Source organism: Triturus cristatus, chromosome 11, assembly GCF_964204655.1.
Source record: "Triturus cristatus chromosome 11, aTriCri1.1, whole genome shotgun sequence".
In the NCBI taxonomy this organism is placed as follows: Eukaryota; Metazoa; Chordata; class Amphibia; order Caudata; family Salamandridae; genus Triturus; species Triturus cristatus.
Window position 1 is genome coordinate 782,253,738 of NC_140594.1, and position 17,362 is coordinate 782,271,099.

General features: G+C 45.6%; 1 protein-coding gene across 1 annotated transcript in view; it reads right to left on the reverse strand.

Moving 5' to 3' along the window:
- Window positions 1–17,362, reverse strand: part of MAK16 (MAK16 homolog) — an 84,345-nt gene that overhangs the window by 53,671 nt on the left and 13,312 nt on the right. Inside the window, exons 2-3 of the mRNA XM_085634482.1 lie at window positions 13,682–13,731; window positions 13,039–13,148 (exon numbers count right to left, since the gene is read on the reverse strand). Of these exons, the coding sequence (XP_085490608.1) occupies window positions 13,039–13,148; window positions 13,682–13,731 (160 nt within the window). The remainder of the gene's footprint in view (window positions 1–13,038; window positions 13,149–13,681; window positions 13,732–17,362) is intronic.

The window sequence follows — 17,362 nt, forward strand, 5'->3', positions numbered from 1 at the left end:
TGTATGTGCTCCTTTATGGAAGGAGGAATATCAGTTGTGATGCCTCATTTTAAATGACTTGAAGTTATTGCCAGGTAGCGTTAAGCAATCCTACATAGATGATTCGTGTAGTCAAGTTGTGAAATGATGTGGGTTGCTTACTTGAGCCTGCGTGCTGGTCTGATGTGTGCGGGTCAGCTGGGGAGCCGTGCAGCACTCTTCTTTTCTTTGAGGAGCCTCTGGACTTCGCTGGGTCTCCCGCTGCTGCCGGAGTTGCGGCAGTCACACTCTGGTGGGACTCGGTGTCCCAGAGTGCAACCTTGCTAATCACCCACAGCTGCTGAGGGCGAAGTGGTACCCATCGCGCTACAAAGCGCTGCCTCACACCCCGCTGCGCGGGACGAAACCCGGGCCAAGGGCGGGCCCGTCCTAGCCCGTCATTGCCAGGAAGAGGCAGGGCAGCGCCAGAGCTGTTTCATTCCGCCTTTGAACACTTGCGCCACAAAAAACCACTGAAGACATTTTTAAGGTACTGTGTTAACTTGAGGCTCTGTAACCCATTTATTTATTTCTTCCTGGGAGCCCCAAAATCGAATATGCCTTAAACCTCTTGTTAATCTTTTTGTTTCCAGAAGCCAGTTTTAACGTTTAGTGAAAGCTACTTCCGGTTTCCTCGTTGTTGGCACAATTACTTCACCTTTGACTTTGCAGGCTACCCAAGTTAACTTATTTTTTGGTTGGGAATGGGCAAAAGGAAATCTATGGAGACTACAGTGGGGGTTATCTGCCCCGTCAGTGGAGTGGGTAAGGGGAAAAAGGCAAAGAAAACAACAAAGAGTGCAACCGCTACCAACAACTGTGTAATGAACAGAATTGATTACCTGATTACCGAATGTGAAGGGCTTCTGGGAGCTAATTCCGTACACACTAAGGATTCTATTCCCCTGCGCCCAACCATTGTTCTCCAGATGTTTCAAAAATCCTTGCAGAAAGGAGTAGGGAGCGGTCACGAGACCACAACACTGGGTCCTGAGCCAGACTCGTTAACTGGCACTCCGAACCCCCCAATGTCCCCCCCCCCCAAGTGCCCTTACCGACCACTCACGACGTTAGGCTACCTTGAGCCCTTAATTATTTGCAAGAATCGATTTGATGTCCTGGCCGGGGAGCCTGACTCTTGTGCGGAAGTGCAAACCCCACAGCCCATCCCCACCAGTAATAAGAGCTCAACTGAGATAGTCTCCCCTTGTCCTATTTTACCACAGACCCTTACCCAGATTGTTATCTCACTTAAGGAGGAGGTTGGTTCATTGAAAGTGATGATTGAGGAACTGGTGAGCACTGTTAAAATGCTAGTCCATAATAGTACACTACAAACGTCAGCAGTTCCCCTAGTATGTAATCCACAACAGTTAACTAATGCAGGAGATTCCACAATTAGTGGCCAGTCACATGCTTCTGCAATTCCACGAGACGAGCCACCAAGACTCTAACTTCCAAACAGACAGACCCTTTGGAAGCCCCTCCTTGCAATACCTCGCAAAAGCAGCTTTATTCTCAAGTGACCGCAACTCATAATAGGCCTACTAATGTTTTAACAGATCCATTTATGGGTATCAATGTTTCAGTTCAATCGAATAAACTACCAACTTGCCCCCTTACTCAGGTCCAGACGGTTTTCTTGGTTAATGTCCCCAATATAGCCCTAACAGTAGAACTGAGAATGCTGAATCTTTGAAAAATAAATCCATTCACTGGCTACGACACGTCAGTGGTTGTCGCTCGCTGATCAGGGAAGATATTATTAGGGCACGGAGATGCACGTCTAAAAATAATCTTACAGACTGCATTGAACTAACCCTGATCAGCCCCGACCTGGCAGAAAATCTTTTGTCATTAGATTATAGGTCCTGTCCCCCGGACTCTTCATCCATTCAGATGAGGCGCTTCCCAACAATTAGTGCAGCAAGGGCCTATGATAACATGCTATCGTTGCCTATACCTAGAGGGTCTTCACTTGAGGCGGTTGATTGACTATGTCATGATTTACATCAACGGCAGGAATTTGAACCCACTCCAAACACTAACACCCAAAGTCCCCCTAGCACTACTTAATCATGCATTGATTCCGAACAATCTAAAATCTGGGCAACAGCTAATAGAAACAGTAGTCTTCCTGCTCTTAGTGTGAGGGATAATAGGGTGGCAGCAATTGGTAATACCTTTGTTCCACCACCTAGCCTACCCGCCTTGGCCCAACCAAACCCTTCGGGAAATAGAATTCCAACTTCTCAGCTTAAGATCCTTTCCTGGAATGTGGCGGGGCTCCTAAATAATAAGTCTTTACCTGATTGGAATGATCTGATTGAGGACCACCACATCTGTATATTCCAAGAAACATGGAGCCTAGTTCCGCTATATAAGTCTGGTTATACCCGTTTCTTCACCTCTGCTGCTCACACGGGTAGGGGGCGGCCCTCTGGAGGTCTCATTGTTTGGGCTAAGATCGACATGAATTGTAAGATCACTGAACACCAGTGTGCGAGCCCGGATATTATTTGGCTCTCAATCAAGGTTACTAGTGGCGGTGAAACTCTCGAGCTGTTTTATGTTTATATAAGGGGGACCCCAGGGGGCAAAGCATCAAATATTGTCATGGTATTGTAACAGGAGTTATCCAAATGTCCACCAGATTCATATGTTATGATTGCTGGGGATTTTAATTGTACCTTCGAGCCTCTAAATTCTGAAGATTTGCTGGGGGTAGATGAGGACGACGCCAAGTGGAGTGTCCAATTGTTTAATATACCCCCTGTCAAGAAATGGTCCCAGATAGCAATTCAGATTAGTGCACTCACTCTAGAAGCTGGATTAAGGGCTGTGAATGGTAGAACCCCCTCCGATGTCGCAGGGGCGAATACATATAACAGAGTGTCTTGCCCCTCTCGAATTGACTACATATTAGTTGACATTAGATTTTGGAGATCTATAATAGATATGGAAGTAGTTCCTTCTACTGATAGCGACCATAACATGTTAAGTATGATTATGGAATCGCCCTGGGCCCTTTCTATCTCCTCAATCCAGGCCATAGGACCCCTTATGAGGACGAGATAACTGGTCCCTTCAAACTGCAGTAGGTACCTTAAATGGCAAAGAGTTGCGGCACAAGAATCTCAAATGACCAAGATTAGGCGTACACTCAGTGAAAGCACACTTAAATTGCGGGAGGCCTTGAGCGAAAAGGATGGTCTATCTAGGGTTCCAGAGCTATATGGAACCATGACGACTCAGCTGGGGTCTCTATTTATTAGAGCGAATCATGTTGGTAAACCAGTCATATGCCGTAAAAACCACCAGACTTGGTTTAATGGGGATTGTAGACAGAAGAAAAAGGCTTTGATTGCAGCAATAAAAACCAGACACTGCACCTTAATTAGGAAATCCAGAAAGGAGTACAAAACTACTTTGATTCATGCAAATATTGAGTGGGATGAGACACACTGGCAAAACCTAAAGGGCGCAAGTGTAGCCAGGGATCCCAATCTTTTTTGGGATATGGTCAGGCGGACAGGTGATAAAGATCCTGACTTAATTCCTAACCACATTAAAAATCAAGATTGGTTTAACCACTTTGGGAAACTTTATTCGGGGTCCAGCCCAATTTCCCAGGTTGGGTCAGTTGCCTACACAAGTGGCTGCCCCACTACGGATGTCATTGATCCATTTAATACAAAAGAAATAGAGGCGGCTATAAAGAAAATAGTCCCAGCAAAGGCTTCAGGTCCAGACGGTCTCCCGGGAGATCTTTTTCTTGGAAAACCTCCCAATTGGGCAAATTACATTATGCTTTTAATCAACTCTATTGCAAAGGGTAGCGCAGTACCTGATTCATGGAAAGGTGCAGAGGTGGTACCTTTTTTTTTAAAAAGGTGAAAGGGATGACCCTGCCAACTACCGCCCAATCAGTTTGATTGATGCCATGCAGAAAGTAGTTGGCAGGGTGTTGCTTCAGAGAATTCATCACTGGGTGGATGACAAGAATATCCTTTCCCAGTATCAAGCGGGCTTCAGGGCGTGTACAGGGACAGTAGACCAAGCATTCAGATTGCTTTTAATCCATTGGAAGGTTGTTTTAATTGGCAGGGGCAGTCTTTATCTGGCCTTTATTGACCTAAAGACTGCCTTTGACTGGTACCCCGTGAGCGGATGTGGCACCTATTGGGTGATATGGGGATCCCCCAATGGTTCTGAATCTGCTGATACGCCTTCGCGAGGGCAATTATGCCCAAGTAAGGTGGGGAGCTCAAGGCCAGAAGACAGACAGGATCCCTGTAAACAGAGGAGTGCGCCAGGGTTGCGTAATGGCGCCCACCCTGTTTTCCTTACACATCAACGGAGTGGTTAGTTATGTACAAGAATTTCCATCGGATGCCCCTTCCCTGGCAGGAGACAGGGTTCCTACCCTGCTCTTTGCGGACGACACTCTTCTTATGTCTAAAACTCCGGCTGGGCTCCAGAAGTTCTTAGAAAGATATCTTTTCTGTGAGTCTAGGGGGCTGATTGTTAACACCGCTAAAACTAAGCTTATGGTGTTTAATCCCTATAGGCCATATAGAGGCAATTTCACACTAGACGGAACCCGTCTAGAGCGAGTCCCAATGTTTCATTATTTAGGTATCCGGTTTGCTGAGAAAATGCATCGGCGGCATCATATCGACAAAATGCATCTGAGCCACAAACACACGGCAGGAACACTACTTAGAGAACATCGCCCCTCGCAGAGCAGACCTGTGGCTCCCGCTATTGTGATTTATGCAGCCTAGGCAGTTAGCTCAGCCCTTTATGGTGCAGAATTATGGGGCTTTGATAATGTGGATGGAATAAGTAGATCTGAGCACAAATTCTTTAGAGATCTAGTGATGCTTCCCAGTAAGGCACCATCAAAACCTCTGATGAGCAATATGGGTAGGCGCTCTTTTAAAGATATAGCCTGGTTACGGCCCTTCTTATTCTGGGCCCGCCTGCGTCGGACCCTTGAGCTTGCTAGCTATGCCTCCGCGCTTACGGAATTGATGGCCCTGGATGGTAACCAAAGAGTCAGCTGGCTGCTTAATTTTAAAAAGTTGGTTCTTGCGCTTGGCATGAAGGAGTCGTGGGATACCCAGACCCCACCTAGTAAGGCTGACCTTAAAAAGCGGTATTGGGCATGGGTAGATGCACAAGAGCACAGTAATTCGAGATTTAGGGAGGCTCACAGAAGAATTTTATCTTCACAAGCAGCGCATACATTTAAAACCCTACTTAGATTTTATTCAGACGCCACGAGACAGGGCACTTTATATTCAGTTTAGGTTAGGCACACTCCCGATACGAGAACTAACTGCAAAGTGGAGTGCTTCACATCAGACAACAGCGGACTGCCCCTGCTGTAAAGCACCAACAGAAAGCGTGGCTCACTTCATGTTTGCCCGCCCAGCCTATAAGAAGGCTAGAATAGATAAAAACCAATCTGTAGCCTATTGGGCACCTTTGAGCACAGAGTCGCTTTGCGTATTGCCTGTGGCGTGGCCAAGTATCTTGGACGTGCTTGGATAGTAAGGTTTAAATTCCTACGTCTGAAACTCTAAATGAATTATAGTGTTTTTTTATATTTTTAAACTGCTCTGATCATTTTTATTGCATTGTCATTTTATAATCCGATATATATATATATAAATTGGAACAGAGTTAATTCTATGGTTGTATAAAGTTTTTCCCTGAAAGAGCTTGTTATTATCTGCTCCCTGGAAATTTGAACTTAAGGTTTTTATTTATTGTATATTTTTAAACTGTGGTTCACCTGATAACTTGTATATTTATTGATGATTGTATGTATGTTACCGCTTTTAAGATACTTGTTATCGAATAAAGCTATCCTTGACTGACTGACTGACAAATGATGGTAACGCTCAGTTTCCGTGCCTCAGTGGATAGTAGAGGTGCAATTTCACTCTACATTTTTAAAAGAAATGAGCATTTTGACACTACATTGCCTACCTGAAAATGCAATGGGAGGTTTCCATCAGTCACAACTCAATCATGATTTAATTTTCTTGATTGGATCTTATTTTTCAAAGGAGAAAAACACTTGAACTCCGGATATCGATCCTTACATGGGCTGCAATGCATGGTTGCACATTTAAAAAGGTGAGATTTTTTAACCATTTACTGAAATGTGTATATGTTTTGCAAATGGTGTTCCAGGGCCACCTCCCTTAGGTAGGACAGCTCAAATTATTATGAGCTAGGATTGCAAGTAATGAGAATTCACTTTTCTCTGCCTGTAGTTGGTCAAGCAAGCAAAACCCTTTTGAGGCCCAGAAACAATGCTGCTATAGTACCAACTGAAGTAAACAAAAAGCAATGGGTGCAATGCTCAAATTATTATCAGCCACTGGTAATTACTCGTAGCTGCACCCCAGTTGACGTTCAAAGAGGATCAGGCTTGGCAGTTCGGGCAGGACTGTTCTTAGTGAAGCAAGACCAATCATCATTTTCATATGACTGGTTCTAATCTGAGGTGGCATGCTGCGTAACAAAACCTTAGACTGCAATGCTGTCCTGAGTAATTACCAGGGACTGAGATTAATTTAAGCATTCATACTATCACATTTTGTTGACTATAGAACCAAAAGAGGGAGCTTAATGCAACAGTGCAAAATAAGCTCAAGTTACATTACCATCAGATACAGAATGATAACAGAAATACCAAACATTTTGTCAAACATTAATAGCTCCTCAAAAATTAAATCTATCAGCAATGGCCGCTTGATCGGGTAGCTCCCCCTTACCTTTCCCATCCCCATTAATCAGTCACATAGATCCGGTCCCACTGGTCACCACACGATAGCGGACCACCCGCAGACTCTGCCGAACTAAACATTGCAGCCCGGGAGGCGGAGTTCTCGCACCCGAAAATCTGCGGCCTTGAGGGACAGTGAAGCCGGACAGAGAAGTGCTCCTAGCTGCCCCCAACGTAACGACACACGGTCAGAGCTGTGGGCCGTGCAGCCGGGAGCTGCTGAGAGAGAGCGACACGGTGGATGAGAGGCGGCCCCCCCCTGGAGTGGAGCAACTATAATCACTGCTGCTGAGGTGAGGAGTCTGCTTGTGGGCTCCGCTGGGCCTGCATGGACTTACACTTGGGGGGGCGCTTGATCCCCTTGTGGGCCCTCCTGCGGTTTGTCCGCTTGGCGGCTGCACTCTTTCTCCACATCCCATCTTTCCCCCCAAAGATATCCATCTTGCAGGGACACCGTTCTGCCCACGATTTCTGAGGTATCCCTGTAGGGACCTAGACCAAATCAGCCTGTCACACAAACTGCACCTGGGAACAAAACCTTCTCTATAAGTCCTGAAAAGAGACCCGTTCTGACTTTGCTGGCAATACCCTGAGCTGGAGGGACCCTGTGAGAACAGATTAACTAGATCCCTGGTGTGGAGCTGGTTACGGAGAGAATTGGACTACTTCCTAACTGTCCTGGGGTTGAGGGTGGGTCCTGGAGACCGGTAGAAGACGGCACGACCATGTTATTTACCGGCCACAATGTCTGGAGCAAAAGGGTCATAGAGGAGCCAACAAAGTAAACTGAACCGGTTTGCAATTCACAAAACGACACTGCCAGATCCACCAGCGGGAGACAAGGCGGCGGGCGAGACAGAGGAATGCCACCCCGAGCTAACACTTAAGGATGTCATGGAGGCCATCTCAGGGGTCCGGTCCTCCATGGAACAAAGGATGGACACGATTTCTACAGAGGTGACACTCATTAAGGTAGGCCTCCATTAAATTAGCGAAAAGGTCAAGAATCTGGAGGCTAAAACAGAAAGCCTGATGGAAGACACCTAACAACTTCAGAATGAAGTCCGAGAGCTGCAGAATTTCAGAAGACTGGCCGAAAGTAAGCTGGACGACTACGAAGGTCGCACACGTCACAACGTAAGAATCCTGGGGATGCCGGAACGGGCGGAGAGGCAGGCACCAGACCTTTTCGTAGAAGACCTCATCCTTAACCGCATGCAGCCTAAGGGCCTGTTCAAATTCTTTGTGATCGAGAGGGCCCATAGAGTCCCTGGGGGGCGGCCGAAGCCGTGGGGCACCCCCAAGACTACTGTTCGCTCGAGTGTTGAACTTCCACGATAGAGATGTGATTCTGCAAAACGCTAGAGTGAGCCCGCCGCTCCGGCTTGACAACGCCGAAATCACCTCCTTCCCCGATTTCACACAGACAGTTCAGAAGCAACGCAGATCCTTTCTAGCCGCTAAAAAGCTGCTGCATGACAAAGGACTGAAGTACGCCATGCTCTTTCCAGCACGGCTCCGGGTGGAGGATGAGGGATGGGCCAGGTTTTTCGACACCCCGGAGGCAGCAGCGGAATGGCTGGACGGCTGGCGGAGAACTGAAGACCATAACCCCCGCTGACTCACCCGATAGACCCAGTCGATGGGGAACTATGGAGCCCGCCGAGGCACGGTAGAGCCTGTCTACCTGGAGATCGTTTACTGGACTCCAGGACTTTTGCAGGTACCAGGGCTAGAGCTCGGCCGCTGCCTGGCTGGGTTTCCAATAGACTGTTGAAGGCACAACATCTAGACCATGGTACTTATATAAGGGACTGTACGTGATTAGCTGCACGGGAGGGAGAGGAGGGTGGGACACCTATCTTAACCCCAGAGTTCTACTTTTAGTTCACGTTGGGACGACAGGCACTCTGCATGGTTGCGTTTATGGGCCGGTTCTTGCCCAGGGTGCAGGGGAGCAGGGAGGGGGTGGTTGGTACAAGGTTTTACACGTTAGGTTGTTTTTTGTTGAATCAGCACACAAAGATGTAGAAACATGGGAGGAACTGTTGACACACTTAATCAGCGATGAAGGAGTACGGAGGTAGCAGCATTAAGCTACTGAGCTGGAACGTTAACGGGTTGGGGGACAAGGTTAAACACTGTGTGGTCTTGCAGTATATCAGACGCCATGCCCCGGACGTAGTCCTCCTCCAGGAAACACACTTGATTGGAAGTACCTGTAGGGCACTGAACAGGTGGGGGTACAAATTGATTGCACACGCAGGTTTCACCACTGGCTCACGCGGAGTGGGATCATGACACGGAACTCATTTCCCCTTGCGGTCCACTCAACATGGTCAGATGACCTGGAGAGATACATCGGCGTCACAGGGCAGTGGGAAGGCCGAGCACTCAATCTCATGTCCGTTTATGTGCCACCAGGTTTGCAAAGCCGCACGTTCCTGAACCTGGAGAGAGTGCTGCAATCTCTTCCAGAGGGGTTATTAAGGATGGGAGGGGACTTTAACGCAGTGGTCTCTGGGATACAGGACCAGCATCCCCCCTGAGATACCAGAACGTCGAAAAGATGGCTGTCTGATTTCATTGAGGCTCTGGGCCTCACATATACATGGAGGACATACCACCCGGACACTATTCAACACATGTTTTATTCTGGGGCACACAATAGCCTTTCCCGAATTGACTACCTAGTTGTCCCGGCCTCCCAGGTCACACATATTCAAGAAGTTAGACACTTGGCGAGAGGCATCTCAGACCACTCCCTGCTCTGGGCTCACATGGCAATGGGACGGGGTGGGGCGGGCAGAGTGGCCCCAATTAATCCATGGCATCTTCGCAACCGAAATCATGTAAGGCTTTGCTCCAGGGTATAGACCACTACTTTCAAGAAAACGAGGGCACAGTGGACTCCTCCCAGACATTGTGGAAAGCATTCCAAGTCGTTATACGGGGACAGGCACTATCCCTGATAGCCGGCGCACGAAAGAAGAAAATGAAAGACCTGGTAGAGATTGAAGAGGCTGTCCTCAAATTGGAGGACGAACTGGGTGAGGGAGTCACGCAAGAAAAACTCCACACTTTGTAACTCAAAAGGGACGAATATAAGGCCATAGCAACAGACAGGTCTAAATCCATGGAGAGGGAAACGGCGGGTAGGATATACGACCTAGGGGATAAGGCCGGGAAACTTATAGCGTGGCTTGATAGGAAGGAGTTAGCATCCCGACTGGTGCCAGAACTGATAGATGACGACGGGCAATCCATAACAGACCCTCAAGCTATTGTGGATACATTTGCCACCTACTTTAGCGACATCTATCGCACGCACACTCCCTATACTGAATCTGATTCACACTCCCTGCTTAAAGACATCACTCTCCCAGTCCTGTCAGACCCAGACAGAAACTTTCTAGACATTGACTTTACGAACGATGAAATTGCGATGGCAGTTAGAAGTCTCTGGTCGGGCAAGGCACTCTGCCCCAACGGCCTGCCCATCGAGCTCTATAAACTAGCCCCGGACAAATTGGCTCCCTACCTGCGCACCATGTACGCAGGCAGTAAAAAGCAGGGGAAACTTCCCCGCGACCAGAGAATAGCCACACTGGTCACCATTCATAAGGCAGGTAAGCCCAAGACAAATTGTGCCTCGTATAGGCCTATCCCTCTCCTTAATGCAGAACCCAAAATTCTCGCCAAGCTCCTGGCTAACCGCCTAGTCAAAGTGAGCAGACAGGCTCCACGCCTCACCGCAACACAGCCCTGAATCTCCGGAGGGTACATGGGGTAATGGTGAGATTGGCGACGATACAAGAATCGGCAGTCAGTCTCCCTAGATGCATCAATGGCATTCGACACTATTGAATGGCCATACCTCTTCGCAGTACTGGTAAAGCTGGGTTTCGGACCAGGGTTTATTGGTTGGGTTAAGATTTTATACTTTGGGCCCCTGGCACAAGTTGTAGGGAACAACAAGAAATTGGAAGTGTTTGAGCTAGGCCAGGGGACCCGTCAGGGTTGCCCACTGTCCCCCCTTCTGTTTGCGCTTGCACTGGAGCCACTCACGGTTTGGATCCGGAGAGATCCAGTCATACGTGGTCTGCGTTGGGTGGAATCATGGGAGGACCGAATTTCGCTATATGCGGATGATATCCTTCTATTCCTTGCCTCCCTCCGCAAATCATTGATAGCAGCTTTTGACATATTTGTGAGTTTTGGCAGATTCTCGGGGTATTCCATAAACTGGAGTAAGTCCCTTCTGTATGCTCTCCACGGTGACCCACCAATGGTGCCCAGGGGATGCCCTTTACAAATTACCACAACAGGCTTTAAGTACCTGGGGATATTCGTAACATCGAACCTACAACTCCGTTATGCCCATAACCTGCGACCGCCCCTACAAAAATTTAAACGAGACATCCTGGTCTGGAAAACGCATCCACTATCCCTGCTGGGTAGAGCGGCGTTATTTAAAGTGATGTCCCTGCCACGCTTCCTCTATACATTGCAGAACTACCCTGACCCAATACCTTCCAATTATTTTAGAGAAATAGAGTGGTTGCAGAGAGCCTTGTTGTGGGAAGGAAAGCCCTGAATCGCGCTGGCCAAACTCAACCTTGTCTGGTACGATGGAGGTATCGGTCTCCCGGACCTAAAAAAATACTACTGGGCTTCCCACCTGGCAGCCATCAACCACGGCACCTACCGCCCTATAGATGATCCAGGCTATGCCATGGATCGCTGGCTCCTCCCAGGAGGGAACTATAATATAGCTCTCTAATCTAGGCCAAGACGTTTTCCGCTTACCGGACCCACCAAACACTCCGTGCAGATCTGGCAGGCAGCAACAAAAAGTCTTGGATGGGAGCGAAAACTGAAGCTGGCAACACCACTTTGGGACTCGGAGACACTTGGAGACCTTTGGAAAACGAAAGGATTCGACAAGTGGGATCTAATCGGGATATCGACTGTCTGATACCTCGGGGCAAAGGGAGATGTAATCCCAATTACCACCTTACAACAGAAACACGAGATCACACAGACAGAATATTTCCGATATCTCCAGGTCCGACATGCCCTACAGTCATGTTTTCCCAAGGGGTCCACTCCCCCACAACACACACCCCTCGAGGATAGACTACTCGACGGACATCTACCAGAGAAAACTGTCGCACTACCATACAAGAAACTGATAAATAACACCGGGCCTCCCTTCAAACAGTGCGAGAGAAATGGGAAAGGGATGGCCTAGAACTGGATGATGAGGAATGGCAGGAGGCACTCGCCTCTCCGCGGGAGGTAGCGATTTCAGCCAGGCTGAGGCTCGTTCAGTTGAAAATACTGCACAGGATATAAGTCACTGGGCCGTGCCTGGTTCGCATGGGGAGGGTACAGGGAGGGGAGTGCAGACGACAATGTGGAGAGGAAGGCACATTCATGCACATCATATGGGAGTGTAAATTCATCCAGACATATTGGCGAAGTGTACACGCTGTTATTGGGGAGGTGCTAGAACTAGACATCCGGCTCGAGGTGAAGAGGTGCCTCCTAAATGTGTGGGAGCCCACAGACCTGAGTAGGATGGGCAGGATTTGGGTCACCTTGGGTCTCATGGTGGCGAAGCAGAACATAGCCCAACTATGGGGGGGCCACAACCCCGCCAACAGCAACATACTGGAAAAAGCACATGGACTGGTGCATGTTCCGTGAAAAGACAGTATACCTCGCTTGGGGCTGCCCGAAGAAATGGTCATTGATATGGGAGGGATTGGAATGCTTACCGGGGGGAAATTTGTAACCTACCCCGAAACTCTTCTATTGAAGACCGGCCATCGCCATAATTGGAATGTTTCAGGTTTTGTTGCACCATGGCTCAACCCACATAATGATTAATATTGTAAATGATGGTCATTTCCTCACATGTACATAATGTCAATCTGATATGCGCTATGTTGCCGATAAGTTTTTGATCAATAAAAAGAATCATATTTTTAAAAAAAACAAAAAAAACAACATCTACCTTTAGAATGGGCAACTTCAGCAGAAGGAAATAATAAACTGAGAATAAGTGCAAACTGCCTTTTTTCTAGGCAAAGAGTTCCCAGAACTTGGTTAGGGCAGTGCTATGTCTACGAGGGTAGCCACCTCTAATGGTGCTTGATAATAAACAAAAACGTTTTCCTTCCAATTATGAGTCAGATTGATGCAGTTACCTCGTTCTTCTTTTATTGTAGCATACTGACTGTTGGCCAAGGGACAAGAGGAACGGTTACACTGGCCAGTCAAGTTATATTCATTGCGGCAAAAGTTCTGTGTCTTTGTCCTAAAAAGTAAAAGATTTCTTGTCAGTATGAGTGAAAAAGAAGCAGGTGATACTCGGGTCAAAGAAGCTTCTGAATCTGCAAGCAAAAGCACAATAAAACCCAAAGTCATATCTTTCTTATAACTGTAATATATCAAAGGATTTAAGCAATGCAGATCCCTTTTAAAAGTAAAGAACCCTAGATTCTCACTGGAGTCAAACACACTATGAAGGCAAGCAGAAATAAAAACGTATTGTAGTTGTAATAGGATTGCCAATACACATGCACAAGAAGAACCGGACCATTGAAACTAAAGCGGCTACTAGTAACATATGACCTTATAAAAGATGTGAACTAAACAGCCTGCGAAGTGTTCCAAAAACAACAACACACACATGATTGATAACAAGAAAATCAGCACAAACTATCCCGAGGATCATGGAAGGGTTAACTAGTAACTGTGGAAGGACGAAGAGGTGGAGGAAAATGTGCTTCCAGTGCGCCTCAAATGCAAATAAACTGATCACTAAAGCAATCATTAAATAGTACTTACTTTATTTTGAATGAGCAGAACTGTTTGTTACCAAGAATGTCCCAAATTACCTGAAGAAGGGTAAAAATTTAAAAGAATTAGATTTGACAGTTTTGTTCTAAGGCAATTTTTGTTTCCTACCTATAGAAAAAAAATTAACTCTTTTTGCTTGCATTTTTTATACAAACTCATGTTTGTGGTTGATGCCATATGTGCACCATTTCCAGTTAACAGATCCCAGATGTCATGAGTCACACTGTGCTGCAATACATACCAAATTCATAAATACTTTACTTATACAATGAAGTCTGTCAAAGTGCATTAGTACCAAGTGAAATCAAAATGATAGCCATCGTCACGTTTTTTCTCAAGTGTTAATAATTTAGCAATACATACCAGAATCACTTAAAATCCCCCAAAAAATATCAGCCGTTTCATTTCTCTGTGACACTTTTGAACTATAACCCTGCCTCCCTTCAACCGAACCAAGGTGCCACAGGTTTTCTGCGGTAATCACAGGTGTGCCTCCTCACCCTCTCTCAGTAACAGTTTCAGGGCCTGGCCCTTTTTCAGGCACATCAGATTCTATGTGCATCATGCTCCCTGCAACAGAGCTGATGTGTAACTTGTTCCCAGATGACCAATGTCAGACTGTGACTACAATTGATTTGGATTAATGAGTGCAATTATGAAGATACACAAGTCATGTATGTGACCATTCTGTTCTTACTTCTAGACATATAATGACACTGAGGGGGCGTGGCTTGGGAGCCAAAGAAGATGGCCGCCGGATCACGGAGCTCCGTACTAACGTGAAGACCGGAGCTTCCACCAGGCACCTTTCTCTGCCTTTGGGACGGTGCGGACGCTGGCAAGATGTTATGAAGCATAGCGCTTCCAACTGAACTCATTTTCGACCTCCAGGCTGAGCTGCTTCACACTCTTTTAGCGCGCTTTCGTTCGCACTCGTTTTTACGGCCGCCATTTTGTTTTTTACCGCAACGCAGCAAATAGAATGCTATCTCCTCAGTTTTGGCTCATGAATATGGCTTTTTTGCTTTCTACTTGTTCATTGTCACCCTTTTTGTCTTTCTGAAGACTCCTTTTTCGCTTTCTACAAACAACCTGTTCAACATATTTTTCTGAGTGATTTTTGCCTCATCTCTTCCCTTTTTTCATTGACTTTCGTTGTTCTTAACTGGATTTTTGTCCTTACTTCAAAGATTTGCGTGTCCTCATTTTTTCCACACGTTCTACATTTTACTGTGTGGTTTACCATGGCAAAAACCAGTGTACTTCGTACTGGTTCTACTCTGGGTGACAGCGTTACGATGAGTGATCCTAATCCTTTCAGTGTACTACAGGACAATACGGAAGACCCTGAAACTACGCAGTTCACTACCACTAGTATACAGGCCACCTTACCTCGTGGTAATTCTAAGCAAATACCTAAAAATTCATCCACTACTTCTACCAAGCGTGTCAAAAAAGACCCACCGTCTCCAACAGGTTCTACAGCGACATTATCCATGGAGCTTCTTCAAGAAATTCGCGCGCTTAAACCTCATATGGAGGAGACCAACATTCGTCTCCAGAATCTTGAAGATAAATGGTTTCAAATGGAGCAACAGTCCTTACTACTTTCTCAACGCGTTGATTCCATTCAAACTGTCGCTTCTCAAATCCCTCTTTTGCAGTTAGAGGTCGCTCATCTCAAGACTCAGATTGAAAATTTGGAGAACCGTAATAGGCGCAATAATCACGCATTTACGGCCTTGTGGAAGGAATTGAAGGCTCGGATGCGCTTTCTTTCTTTCAATCATTTCTACCAACTCTATTGGATCTTCCTGAATCTCCAAAATTGAACATTCAGAGAGCTCACCGACTAGGGCAAAATCCTAAGTTTGCTTCTTCTACTTCCAAGCCACGTGGTGTTATTCTATATTTTTTAGAATATACAGACTTACTTAAAGTTCTTCATGCAGCCAAAAGTAAAAGGAGAGTGTCTTGGCAAGGTAATAATTTATTTTTTGCTCAAGACTATGCGAAAGCAACTGCAGACCGGCGGAAAAAATTTCTGGACATGAGACCTGCGCTACGGAATCTCAATGCTCGCTATGGCCTGTTTCACCCATGTCTTATGAAAGTAACTTTTAACAACAAAACTACTTCCTACGAAGACCCAGCACGTCTACAAGTCTTTCTTGACTCTTGTACTGAGGACAACATGGAAATTCCTCGTACTTCGAAGACCTGAGGCTACTTATAACTTATAACCTATAACTTATAGCTAAGCAAATGCTTTAACTATTTTAAGAATTGTTGTTGTTCTATTCTAAATTTGTTCTTCTGCTTTCTTTCATTGTATGTGATTATACGTTTCATGTATCCTTTGTAATTGATCTTCCTTTCCCCTTTTTATTTAGAAGCAGCAATATATCGTCCGTCACTTCGTGATCCGGTCTTCATTGCCTGGATGGTGTCTCCGTTTTCCGTTCTGTACCGGAGTTTCCCGCCTTTGGTGTGCTGTTTTCCTCATGTGCTTCCACCATCCCCATCTGTCTATGTCTTTTCGTGGTATGTGCTTTAATTATTTTTTCATCCTATTTTTCTCTATCTCTATCTTCTTTGTCTTCTCCCCTTTCTCTTTTGTTTTTGCCTTCGTTTTCTTACCCTATTTCCTCTGCTGGATTCTCTGTTATTTTTCTCATACTTTGTATTTTTTACCTCAGTCTTGCTTCTTTTTCTACTTCTTATATTTTTCTCTTTATTTTACCTACATCCCTGTAATAACCTATAACCTTTTCTATCGTTTTTCCTTTTCACATTATATTCTAGTTCCTGGCTTTTCAATTACTATTTTCTATCTTTACTTCTCTCTTTCGTGTTATACTTTCTTTTTTACTCGCTTAATTCTGTTTATCCTTTTTCAACAATTTTCCATGATAATTCCTTCTTTTATTCGCTTAACGTGCATTGTACAATTATTAAACACTACATGTGAATGTTTTTATGGTAATTTTGGAGTTAGTATTTATATTTAGATGACGCTAAATATTGTATCGTGGAACGTTAAAGGCTTGGGTTCTCCCATTAAACGCCAACGGGTTTTATCTCCTATTGCTAACTTAAAAGGAGATATTGCGTTATTACAAGAAACTCATGTAGCTGAAGGTGAACTAACTAAATTACGTCGTCAGTGGGTAGGCCATGTTTATGCTTCACCTGGTTCAGGGAAACGTAATGGTGTAACTATACTATGTCACAAACGTTTAGATATTCAACTTGTGAAGCAGGAGAATGACTCTGATGGTAGGTGGGTTGTTATATCATTACTGATTAACAAAATTCCTTTAACCATATTTAATATCTATGCTCCCACAACCCTAGACAGATCGTTTTGGCCTCATCATCTTTCTTCTTTAATGCAATATACTGATGACTACTTGATTTTGGGCGGCGACTGTAATATGATTTTAGACCCCTTTTTAGAATGACGATCCAAATCTCGATTTTCTCCTTCTTCCATGCACAACCAATTCACTTCTACTATTCAACAAAGATCTCTGGGAGACTCCTGGAGACTTTGTCACCCTACAATTCAAGAGTACACATATTTTTCCCCAGCACACTCTTCCCAATCCCGTATTGATTACATTTTTATTTCCAAACCTCTCACACAGCATATTTCCCATTCTGATA